Source organism: Hyaena hyaena, unplaced genomic scaffold (genome assembly GCF_003009895.1).
Source record: "Hyaena hyaena isolate Hyena2069 unplaced genomic scaffold, ASM300989v1 scaffold_57, whole genome shotgun sequence".
Lineage (NCBI taxonomy): Eukaryota > Metazoa > Chordata > Mammalia > Carnivora > Hyaenidae > Hyaena > Hyaena hyaena.
The window spans coordinates 4425127-4437890 of NW_024080690.1; the positions used below are offsets into that span (position 1 = coordinate 4425127).

General features: G+C 45.9%; 1 gene segment (V, D, J or C); it reads left to right on the forward strand.

Moving 5' to 3' along the window:
• The first annotated feature begins 327 nt into the window (after positions 1-327).
• LOC120231558 overlaps positions 328-12764 on the forward strand; it is a 34214-nt gene continuing 21777 nt past the window's right edge. Inside the window, 1 exon segment of the V gene segment in view lies at positions 328-390. Within this exon segment, the coding sequence occupies positions 342-390 (49 nt within the window).

Here is a 12764-nt window from a genome sequence, read left to right on the forward strand (position 1 = left end):
ACATTGTCATTGTTTCTGATGCTTTCTTACATCAGAAGGGAAATACACATCGTGTCCTTGCCACAGAATTAGACTTTTACAGCCAGACCATTTTCCCATCACCTTAGGCAGCAGGAATTCTGTCTCCATTGGATTTTGTCCAAAGAGAATATGTTTATTTCACCTGGCTCACACCAGGGCTCCCCAGCCCTCCTGGTGGCCCTCTCCACAGGCAGGAAGGCACAATCAGGGGATGATTTGCATAATTGTTCCCTGGGCAGGACCCTCTTGCAAGTCTGAGATAAAAGGTCAGCTCCAGTCTTGCTTCAACCCATCAGAAGGCACCAGTTTCACTCCTCACAATGAGGTTCCCTGCTCAGCTGCTGGGGCTGCTGATGCTCTGGATCCCAGGTAAAGGCAGAGGGGTGAGAGAGGAGAACAGAGTGGGGAGGAAGAGCTTTGGGGGCGCCCCCACTATCCATGTGTATTCAGTACACTCTGAGATTCGTATTTCTTGGTCTCTGGGACGCGGCATGCGATGTTTGGATCTATGACAACTAGAAGGACCTAAAATAAGGACTCCCTGCTCTAGCGAAGACTGTGACACAGACAGAAGGGGGAGATGGGGTAGAATTCCAGAGACTCCTTCGTGCCTGGAAAATTTCCAGCATGTGTTCAAATTGGATGCTTTTGTCATGTGAATCAACTTCACACAAAAAGTGCTTCAGCCTGATGTAATTACCAAAGTAAAATTATGAAAATGGCTCATAATATTTGTATGAACTCTTCCCTTCTCTCCTTACTTTAGGATCCATTGGCGCTATTGTGTTGACACAGACCCCTCTGTCCCTGCCTGTCACTCCTGGACAGCCGGCCTCCATCTCCTGCAGGGCCAGTCAGAACCTCCAGGATAGATTTAGAAAAAACCTTTTAAATTGGTACCAGCAGAAGCCGGGCCAGTCTCCAAGGCTCCTCATCTATGGGACTTCCTACTGTGAAAATGGGGTCCCTGAGAGGTTCAGTGGCAGCGGGTCAGGGACAGATTTCACCCTGAGAATCAGCAGGGTGGAGGCTGAGGACTTCAGGGTTTATTACTGCCAGTAAGCTCTACAAACTCCTCCCACGGTGATTAAACTTTGAACAAAAACCTGCCTGGCTGGGGATTTCAACTGCCCCAAAGTGTTGCTTGTCTGGGTGGCCCACAGCAGGTCGTCCAAGTGTGTGTAAGTGGAAGACGTTGGACACCCCAGGGGACTAGTTCGCAGCTGAGAGCCCTGCACCACGACTTCGACCTCCCTCGGGCACCACGTACTAAGGCCCCATCAGGTGCCACAGCCTTAGGATGGCAGAACCAGTCCTGTGATGGTTCTGTGGCCTTACCTTTGGTTCTGCTGGGTGTATTGTTAGGGATGGAAGTCGGCCTCCCAGGCGGGGGATGTTTGGCTTCTGGAAGCCCTGCCCCACGTTTTTCCAGGATGGTGAATGTGTTTATGCTTCAACACCTACTTGCACATTCCAGTTGCTATAAGTACTTTGCAATCCTTCTTATATGAGACTTTTATTATCTCCATGTTGGTAGATCCTGAAATGGTATTGTGGTAAAAATGTACATTTCCTTGATGAAGAAGATGTTGGAAAATGTTTCATGTTCATTTTTTATTAGCCATTTGAATATCCTTTTTCCTGCAAAGTCCTTGTTTTGCTTGTTTAAATTACATATTATATATACTTGCATATCATAGTAATGATACAATACATAATTTGCATGTTTATACATAAATATAGAGAGAGTATCTTTTCTTTTCTATGGAGTTCCTTATACATTCAGAAATAAGTTTTGTCATAAACACAAAAAATACATATTGGAGAATTGTCTCATGCTTTATGCAATGTCTATTCACCTTCTTAATAATTATTTGAAATGATATTCTTTTTTTTAAATATTTTTTTTACTTATTTCTAGGATAGAGAGAGACAGCGTGAACAGGGGAGGGTCAGAGAGAGAGGGAGATACAGACTCTGAAACAGGCTCCAGGCTCTGAGCTGGCAGTCAGCACAGAGCCCGACGCGGGGCTCGAACCCACAAACCACGAGCTCGTGACCTAAGCAAAAGTCGGACGCTTAACCGACTAAGCCACCCAGGCGCCCCTGAAATGATATTCTTAATTTTTATGAAGTCTAACTTATTGAATGTTGTTCTCTCACAATTATATGTCTCTGTGTATATGGGCATGTTGTTTAAAATACCTTTGTCCCCCTTTCTGGGCTCCTGGGTGACTCAGTCGATGGAATGTCTGATTTCAGCTCATTCGTAATCTAGCAGTTCATGAATTTAACCCACACATCTGGCTCTGTCCTGAGAGCTCAGGGCTTGGACCTGACTCACATCTATGTCCCCTTCTTTCCACTCCACCCACCATCAACTTTATGTATCTCAAACCTGAATAAAAACAATTAAATAATTTAAAAATACATTAAAACATTTTCCCCCTTTAGAGACCAAAGGTGCCCCTCTTATACTTTCTTCTGGAAGCATAATTACTTTAATGGTTATGTGTAGCAATATGATCTTCCCATAACTCAGGCATTTGCATAATGCGAGATGGGTCAAGGCATTTATTTCCATTTCTATAACTTATTAAAATGGAAAAATGACCAATAATCCACCTTCGTTCTTTTGTTAGAAATCAAGGGACAGTGTACATGTGGGTCATTCCTTGGACTTCCTGTATTGGTCTATTTGTTTGTCTATCCTTACACCTCAGACACACTACAGTGTATTAGGCAGCTTTATAAGACTTTTGTAACTTCATATTATTAATTTTCTGACTTTATTTTACTTCTTAGGAGATACTTAGATATTCTAGATCATATAAAATTAACCTAAATTAAAATATCATTTTCTTCAATTTTGAAGAAAAATCCTTGGAGATTTTAATGGATTACATTGAATATTTATATCAATTTGGGAAAAACTGAAACTTAATAATATGGAGTCATTTATTAAGATAGAAAATGTCTTATAGACCAAAATCTTCTCGAACCTGCTATAGATATTATACATATTTTTCTTACTTATTTTGAACGAGAGAAGGGGAGAAAGAAGATAGAGAACCTGAATGGAGAAGGGACAAAGAGAGAGGGAGAGGGGAACCCAAGCAGGCTCTGGCTGTCAGTGCAGAGCCCCACGTAGGGCTGGTTCCCATGAACCGTGAAATCATAACCAGAGCCACCCAGGAACTCCTAGATATTTTATAGATTGACATTGACCCCAAAGCCGTTAGTATATCATTTTTAGAGTTTCCTTTGAGATGTTTAAACACTTATATATACAGTTTATTATCATAAGTAAGGCTAGTGTAATGGAACACATTTGACAAGTTTTTACATTACAAAGACGAAACGCAGCGGGAGATACCACTACATCTTATTTCTTGTCTTTTTTCTTTATTCCTTTTTAACCTCAAGTATTTATGGTGACAGTATGTTTGACTGAGTCCTCAGTCTCCATTTGGAGCTCCTGGATAGAGAATCCTCATTACCCACAAGGACAATGAAAGTGTCAAGGACACTCATGGGAAAACATATTTGAACTGGTTCCAAGAGAAAAGGAAAAAAACTAAGCACCTCATCTACCAGGTTTCCCAGCTACAGCCTGGGGTCCCGGGATGGCTCAGCGGCAGGTAGTCTGGCAGGGGTTTCCCACGCACCATCAGCAGCCAGGAGGCTGAAGCTGCCGCCATCTTCCTTCCCTCCTCCCACAGTGATGAAGTACCCAACACACACTCCACAAAACCCACCTCCATGAGACTCCATGCTCAGTTTCTTCCCCTGCTCCGGGCCCTTCTTGTTGTGTCTCAATCAGTGACTTGATTAATCTGTGACTATTAAATTGAAACAAAAACCAAACCCCAAAACCCCAGGGCTAGGAACAAACTCTGCTGAACTTTAGTCAAGGACCATCCAGTGCCATTTCAATAATCTTGGAATTAAATAATGTCTTACATTTAGTTTCAGTAGCATGAAGGTAGAAAAAAGGTCTTGTCTTGAAAGAAGTCACGAGATGAAGTATATGTAAATAAAACTTGAAAGATGACAAACATATTTTATCCAGTTTAAACCAAACCTAGTTACATATTAGTCTTTTGTTCTTTACTAGGTGAAAGTTTATTGAGGAGATGAATCATGTGTGTTCCCTACAGACTCTGGCCTAGTGATGGATGTCATAGTGTCAACTTCATGAGTGACAGTGAAGAGTCTCACAGCCCAGACTCAGGACCCCACATCAGAAAATCTTGACAGTTGTTATATCATCACAGAGCCATTAGATGGCAGACAGACCCCACAGTAAACCAAAGAAATATAGTCCTGATGCGAAAATGCTGAGACAGCAAGAGTGATACTGTCCAATTATCCCCCAGGAGCTCTGAAGGCTGAATGGGTCTCCGGTGTGTTGGGGACACTGGGAGGAGCGGCCTGTGTGCTGGGGGTGGGGAAAATCCCCTGCGTGGCTGCACTCCATGCCCACGTGGCCTTGCCCCATCCCCTCTGTGTGGCTGTGTCTCAGAGCACTTCCCTCCCTTCTTGGAGCAGGATCAGCTTCAGCAGGAACCTCGGGGGCTTGGGGGCCCAGCTTTGCTCCTTTCCTTCCTGCGGACCTGACTCTGGTGAGGAAGGACTCAGGCTTTATCCTCCTTTGTTTGCATTAAACTTGCACATTGATCTTGGACCAGTAATGCAGCAAACTGATTGATGAGCTCTCTGCCTGGTATTAATCCTTGGGGACGCCCTTGTTGGCTTTCTTCTTAGGTGCCTGTGGGGACACTGTGTGGACATGTCCTGCTACCCTCCCTCCTTATTTCTTAAGAAAAAGGGTTATCATCCCCAGCAGAGCCAGCCAGCTAGCTTATCAACACAGCTGGAGCCAGAACTCAGCAGGAACCCGGAAGAGCTCCAGGGGCTCCTCCTCACTCACGAAGCCCCGGGGCATGATTCCTGCCTGGTTCAGGGCAGCCTGTCAGGACAGAAGTCACCCTCACCAACAGGGTGAGAATGTCAGCCCAAGAGGGTGTCAGGAGCACAGTCCTCCTCTTCCCTTAGCCTCTTGGGGCACAAACCTCACCCAGCTGTCACTTCTGCCCTGAGGCTGCAGAGGGTCTGGGACCTTGTTGGGAGACAGGGGAGGGGCCCAAAGCTCTGACATGGCATCCCCCCTCTTCCTTCTGGCACTGGCTCCCCACCTCCTCTTCCAAGCACCTCCAGTGCATGTCCCTTTGGTCACTGAGTGGAACTGCAGGGTGTTTGTGCAGCTCCTGCTCTGAATTCCCCTCCCCCAGTTCCCCTCACTGCCTGTACAGGAACTACATCAGTGCCTTCAGAGAGCAGCCTCCTTCCCTCACACATCCGGGCCCTTGTTAATCTGTGGTTCTGACTCCACCTCAGAACTCTCTGTTGAAAAGTGCTGGTTCTGGAAACCAGAAAGTAAACTATAAATCTCCAAAGCCGCCACGTGGGGACAGACCCGCCCACTGAGACCCAGGTCCTGGCAGCCCTGTGTGGCAGTGAGGGCTGGGCAGGGAGACCATACCTGGCTGGGCCTCACACACGAGGCTGTGACCAGGCCAAGGAGGGGTTTTCTCTGTGAACTTGCCTACAAAAGAGGGACTCATCCATCTGCCTCTCAAGGTGGGGCTGTGCACTGTGGGGTCACGTTTCATAACATGTCCTGGGCTTGAGGAACATCAACAACTACATGAATTCTTGGACACAGCAAAGGTGGAAAGGCCCAGGGGCACTTGATTTCCAGTTTGTGCCACGTTTAAGCCTGACATGGCCTTTCTGAGGAACCACGTTGCCTGGAAGCCTTTGACTTAAGAAATACGCAGTGGGGCCCGCATGGGGTGTCTTTGCAGACTGCGGAGGGTGGTATGTCCTGACTCAGTCCCCAGAGACCCTGGAGGCGCCTCAGGACAGCTTCGTCTCCATCACTCGTGGAAGCAGCATGGGAGTAGGTCCCTCCGTGGCCTCGTTCCCACAGAGGCCCGACGAGCCTCCCTGGTTGCCCATCCTTGGGGCTTCCGCCAGGGCTGTCGGAGCTCATCCAGGTTCCGGGGAAGTGGCTCCGGTTCCGACTCCTCCCTCAGCATCCGAGGACTGGAGGCTGAGGGCATCGGGGTGGATTCTGCCAGCAGCACATCAGCTGGCCTCCCACAGTGACGGTTCCCCACACAAAAATACCGTCTGGGTCGTGGATGCCGGATCTTGACCCCAGGAACCTGCTTCCTGCATGAGGCCAGGGCATGAGAAGTGTGGCTGTGTGTACTTGAGAATCCATACTCGCAGAATCTCTGTCTCCTGACTGGTAAGGCAAGGGCAGGTAGGAGAGTTACTGCCCCATCCTGAAGCCAGGCCTACTTAGAGGAGACGGAGGCAGTGGACAGAGCCAAGCAGCGATCCGGGATGATGCTGCAGATGGATTTACTTAGTACTGTCCTGTGATCTATTCCAGCAGAATAGAGCACCCAAAAGGTAAAGGTTTACAAGAATAACAGCTTATTATTTCCCATGATTCTTGGGGTGCCTGGGTGGTCTCTCTGCTGCTTTGCCAGTACTCACTTGTGCAGCTGCGGGCAGCTGGAAGGTCAGCTGGCCTGAGAGACCCTAACTGGTCTCTCTCCATATCGACCTGGTGATGCTAGTTGTTCCCTGGGGAGCCTTGAGTCTCCTCTCAGTCACACACAAGGGCAGGTGTGGCTAGACACCTCCATCCCCACGTGCAGGCTCTAAGGAGGGAAGTGACTGTAGAAATTTATAAATTAATAGCAATGTTACCTTTATTATCACCTTCCACTGGCAATTGTGAACAATGTCAATGACAAAACCTTCTGCCCATAGGAAGGATCACTCCATTCCCCACAGCACACTCCCTGTCTCACCACTGGATGGCCTACTCACATGATTGGTTGTTGATACAGGCTGTTAGCCGGGTGCCTCTGTGCTCCACGTGGCCTCCCATCGGCCATGAGTCTGATCATCTGTGTTGCATGTAAGGCAGAGAGCTAGGGCAGCAAGGCCTCTTGAAGCCCAGACACCAGAACTGGTCCAGGGCCCCCCTTTCACCACATGCGGTTTGACACAGCCCAGCCCAAGATGCAATTTGATTCAAGAAATCAAGAAATAGGGCTGCCTTGGTGACTCAGTTGGTTAAATGTCTGACTTCAGCTCAGGTCATGACCTCACTGTTCATGACTTCAAGCCCCACATCAGGGTGTGACCCAAGCCTCCTTCAGATTCTGTGCCTTGCTCTCTCTCTCCCTTTTCCATTAATGTTCTCTCAAAAATAAATGACCAATTATAAAAAATCAAGAAAAAGTATTTACAGTCATATGGAAATCAATTCCACTCTCAGTGGAAGGAACATGTGGCAGTGATCTTCTGACCTACCATTCATGTCTTCAATTACAAGTATAACAACAACAAAGAGAAGAATGGCTGCGATGTGTATTTAATGCTTATTATGTGCAGTAACTGAGCTAAGTCTTGATATGAGATGTTTCATGTGCAACTTCCAGTTGAAGACTATGAGGCAGAGAGAGGTTATGAAATGTGTCCAAGGTCATTCAGCGAGTAAGTCAGGATTCTAATCAGAAAATCTGATTCATGGAAGGGTGGTGGGTGGTGGGACCATCCAGAGGAATTCAGCACAGCTGGCTGACTGGAAAAACTGTCCAAGAGGCCATAGCATCTGGTGGTGGACAGTCACATAATAAATAATTTGAAACCTCACATATATCCCCAATCTGGCCACCTCTCACCATCCCCACTGCCTGACCTGGTGCAAGCTTCCATCATCTTTCCCCTGGACCAGGGCTGCCCCCTCCACAAACATGGCCAGCTTCTCCCCTAGTCCACCTGCAATCTGTTCTCAATCAAAAGCATTCCTTCACATCTCCTGCTGACACAAGTTTGTTGGTCAGGCAGGGTGATGCTGAATGAGGACTTTCTGAGGCACAGACGGAGGTGCTGACAGTAGCATGGTAGACAAGAATGACAACCAGTAACCAGACTTAGAGTGTACTGCAGTGACAACAAATGGCTGTCCCCTTAGGCAGGGAATTTAGCTGCCTTATGGCAGGCATTAAATTTAGCTACTTCCAGATGAGTAGTTGTATCTCTTGGGCACTGAAGACCTATCAGGGTACAGGGATAGAATCAATGTTATCCTTTGAACTGTTGTGCGATTACCTGGAGAGAAAATGCCATGTAAGTCTTGGTTAGCACAAGTCTGTGCCCGTGCCTTGCCTCCATCCTCACCATCAGAGCCACCTAATGCCTGGGCCCAATACACAAGCACTATGGTGTCTGGGAAAGAGGCTATCTGCATCCCCAGCATTGGTCATCGTGTCTGCCTGATGACTGCACAGGGCGTGGGTTGTCAAGAGCATTTGCACAGGACACAAACAATCTTACTCTAAGTGCCTGGACCAGAGGTCCATACATAAAACTCTACTTTTGAGTTTCTCATCACCAACCTCCCAGGTCGTTTTATCCAACCTTTTGCCCATGTGACGACACTGTTAATAACTGCCCTTGAATGAGTGTAGAACTCTTATTCGGGATCTCTCTGAGAGATAACGTGAATCAGAAAACACAACTCCAAGTGCTGCCAACTAGATGAATTTCCTTCCACATGATCTTCCCCCCACTATGTTTAAAGTGGTCATTAAAGCTAAAAGTCTACTTTGGAGGACTGACAGCATATCCTACATAAATTAAATCCGAATTATTTACTTTCTCATTCAATGTCTACAGAGAATTAATATCAGGCTTTAGGTATGAGATGAGGGAAAAGGAGGAATTCTACAGGCACAGGTGCAAAGACAGGGGGAAAAACTTCCATACACACAGCATGTGTACCTTGGGGACTTCATCAGGGACTAGCCTGTATATCCTGCTGCTACCTGATGATGGAAAGCTGTTGTGCAGTATACGTTTATATCTGGGCAGATGCTATACCACTGAATTCATAAAGGACTATGCAGATCACATGGCTTCTTTGTGTCCTAAAGACTGCAGGTAGTCTCTAGCAGGGCTTAATAATAGCTAATCGCTATTATCTCTAAAAGAGATGGGCCATCTTCTGAAGAGACCCTGACATTGTTGTTCTAATACCCAAGCTCTGGACTGTGGTTCTGTCGGGGTGTTCTGGAGCCTGCTAGCACTGTCCCTACCTGCCACAGGCATGTTAAGCATCATTGGTTTGCTGAATCATGAGGTCACTGCATGCTGAACTTAGTGCAGAGTCTTCTTCTGCTCTGGGACTCACTCGACTCTGGCAACCTTTCTAGGGAATCAATAAATGAGTCAGAGATACTCACTCAAAAATGGACCTGTTGCCTTCAGAATCCAAAGAGGACTAGCTAGGGTGGACTTTATCTTTTAGTTATGAGACTGGTGTCTTTAATTTAGAAATAATTTATCAATATTCCCCAGACCATGCAACTGCTAGAAACTTATGTACAACCATAAACAGAACCAGGAGGGGAGCCGGAGATCAATTGTGTGATTTGTCTCAGACTTCTCTCTTTAGTCATGGAATTTAATCTATGACAAAGGAGGCAAGAATATACAAGGAGGGAAATACGTTCTTTTCAAAAATGATTATAGCGAACAAAATGACACAAAGACAAGACACACAAAAGACAGACAAAGACAGACAAAGACACAACTCCAGCTGGAGGAGAAATTCTTCGCAAGCCCCCTTGCGGTTTATTTTTATACCCCGGTAGCTGGATACATACTGAAATCTACAAAATGCATTCTTTTACCAAATAAGGACAAGAAGCCAAGCACATTCCAAGGACGAGGGGAAGCAAAGGGAGGAAGTGACCACAACATGTTTACTAAGAGGCCTGCCCACAACTCCAGCCTCCTCCTTATTTCTAAGGAGGGCATGTTCCCTCGTATGCGAACAGATCATTAACCTTGGATATTGTGTGCACGCCGCTAGGCAGAACAACCTGTTTGCAGGCATGATCTGCCCAAGCAGAGAGTCCCGATTGCAGGCACATCCCCACTTCCCTAACCACTCATTCTCGTGGTCACTGTCGGGCTCCCATAATGATTATGCGAGTAAATTAAGCATCTGACTCTTGATTTCAGGTGGAGTCATGATCTCACAGTGGTTGGATCGAGTCCCATGCTATGCTTAAAGCTGGGCATGGAGCCTGCTCAAGACTTTGTACATCTCCCTCAGTCATTCCACCTCCCAAAACCAGCAACTGACCAACAAACAAATATACAAAAATTATGTCTGTATATATATAATGATACTGGGAATACAGGACAACTACATGCAAAACAATGAAACAGGACCACTTTCTTGTGTTTATTTCTTCTGTTTGTTTCACCCTCAGAAATAAAGTCAATGGGGCGCCTGGGTGGCTTAGTCGGTTAAGAGTCTGGCTTTCGCTTAGATCATGATCTCGCGGTTCGTGGGTTTGAGCCCCACGTTGGGCTCTGTGCTGACTGCCAGCTCAGAGCCTGGAGCCTATTTCAGAGTCTGTGTCTCCCTCTCTCTCTGACCCTCCCCTGCTCACGCTGTCTCTCTCTCTCCTAGAAATAAATAAAAATATTAAAAAAAAAAAAAGAAATAAAGGCAAGATGGATTAGAGTCCTAAATGTCAAACTCAAAACCATAAACCTCTTTAAAGATAACATAGGTAGTAATCTCTTGGACATTGGACATATTTATCAATATGTCTCCTGAGGCATGGGGAAAAGAAGCAAACTAAACTATTGAATCCACTCCAGCTTAAAAAGCACAGAAAATCATTAACAAAACAAAAAAGCAACACAATGAATGGAAAAAGATATTTGCAAATGACCTATCCAACATGGGGATAATGTCCAAAATATACAAAGGCCTCATACCACTCAAAACTAAAAAACCAAACAATCCAACCAACTCTGGATTTTTAAGTATACAAACCTTAGGAAGGATTTCTTAAAATTGGAAAAAATCTGGCCAATATCTTTAAAAATAATGTTGTACCCCCCTCTACACATTTTTTTCTTATAACTCCAAATATACAACCACAGACTGCTTGAAGGTGTCACGAAAGCCCATGATGCTCTGTTCGTTTTATTTTTCCCAAATTCAGAAGGTGTTTTCTACGAACGCAGTAGATTCTTCACACATGTATATCAGTCAGTACATGGTCAAATATAAAGGAGAAAATCTGTAGATACCCTGGGTTATGTCTTTGTGTTGACAACATACCATAACAAGGGCATCTGAAAAGCAGATCAAAGACAAAGCTGCCCTGCCTCAGTAATATCCCGGGGCACCAGATGCAGAGAGTTCTCTTCTTGAACTGTGTCCTTCTCCATAGAACCTATGTTAGATGGAGAAGCAGCAAGGGAAGCATGCTATGAGCATGGAAGAGAACACATGTCACGTTACTCAAAGGACAGTAGAGTAATTCTGGCCCATGACCCCGCAATGGAAACACATGTCCTGTGCACATCCATCTATGCTGCCCTGGTCAGGTGTGGGCACCTAGTAGACAAGCATCTGGATTGTGCTACTGAGATTAGCTAGCCTTGCAGCTGTGCCCAGCCTGTCCCCTCCTCTGCTGATTTGCATATTACTGAGACACTGCCCACTTCCCTGAACACCGACTGATAGGCTGGTCACCCCCTGTACTGGACTCATACCCAGTCAGGACACAGCATGGACATGAAGGCTCCCCCTGCCCCTCATCTCCTGGACTTCCTGCTGCTCTGGCTCCCAGGTAAGGAAGGGGACACTGGGAATGTACCCAGCCTGTGTGCTCAGCACTGGCTCGCCCTCCAGCAATGTATTCTTAACACAATATTCAGAGTGTGGATATGTGTGTCTCTGTGTCCAATCTCAGGAGCTAGCTGTGATATCCAGTTGACACGGTCTCCATCCTCGCTGTCTGCATTTCCAGGAGACAGAATCACCATCACTTTTGGGCAGGTCAAAACAGTAACACGTGGGTGACCTGGTATCAGCCGAAACCAATAAAAACTACTAAGCTTCTGATCTATGATGCATCCACGTTGCACATGGGGGTCCCCTCCAAAGTCAGCGGCAGTGGACCTGGGACAGATTTCACCCTCACCATCAGCCTCTTGGAGCCTGATGACGCTGCAACTTTCCACTGTCAGGAATATAATAGCGGGTGTGATTTAACATGAGACAAAACCTCTGTAAGACTTTCAGAGATTACTTCACTATACAGGTACTCTTTTATAAGCAGCTGGTGTGGTGTTGCTCAGCCTACCTTGTCTGCTCTGTTTGGAAATCCTGAGGTTGTGAAAAGTGCGTCCTTGACAGGATTTGAACTCTGAATTCTGGATGTTCCTCAGACTTCACTGCACCCCCAGGTTCCAAACTTATTTCACCACTAAGGGCATCAGATGAGATGTATATGAATGGACAACTCCTGTGGTGCCAGCCTGTGTGAGAAGACACCCACATTTACAACAGACAGAGACCTGCAGGGAGTGTGGCAATGATCATAATTCACAGATGGAAAGATTGTATGCAGAGAATATTCAAAATAATTTGCAAAGGGGCTACTAGAAATAATTGGAGAAATAGGGCATCCTTGGATCAAAGTCAACATGCAAAAATCAGTTTGATTTCTATGTAACTGAAATAAATACCTAAAAAGTAAACTTAGAGAGCACCTGATTTATAAGTGCCTCAAAAGCGTCCAATATTTAGGGAAAAAACAAAATACACTCAAAGTTCC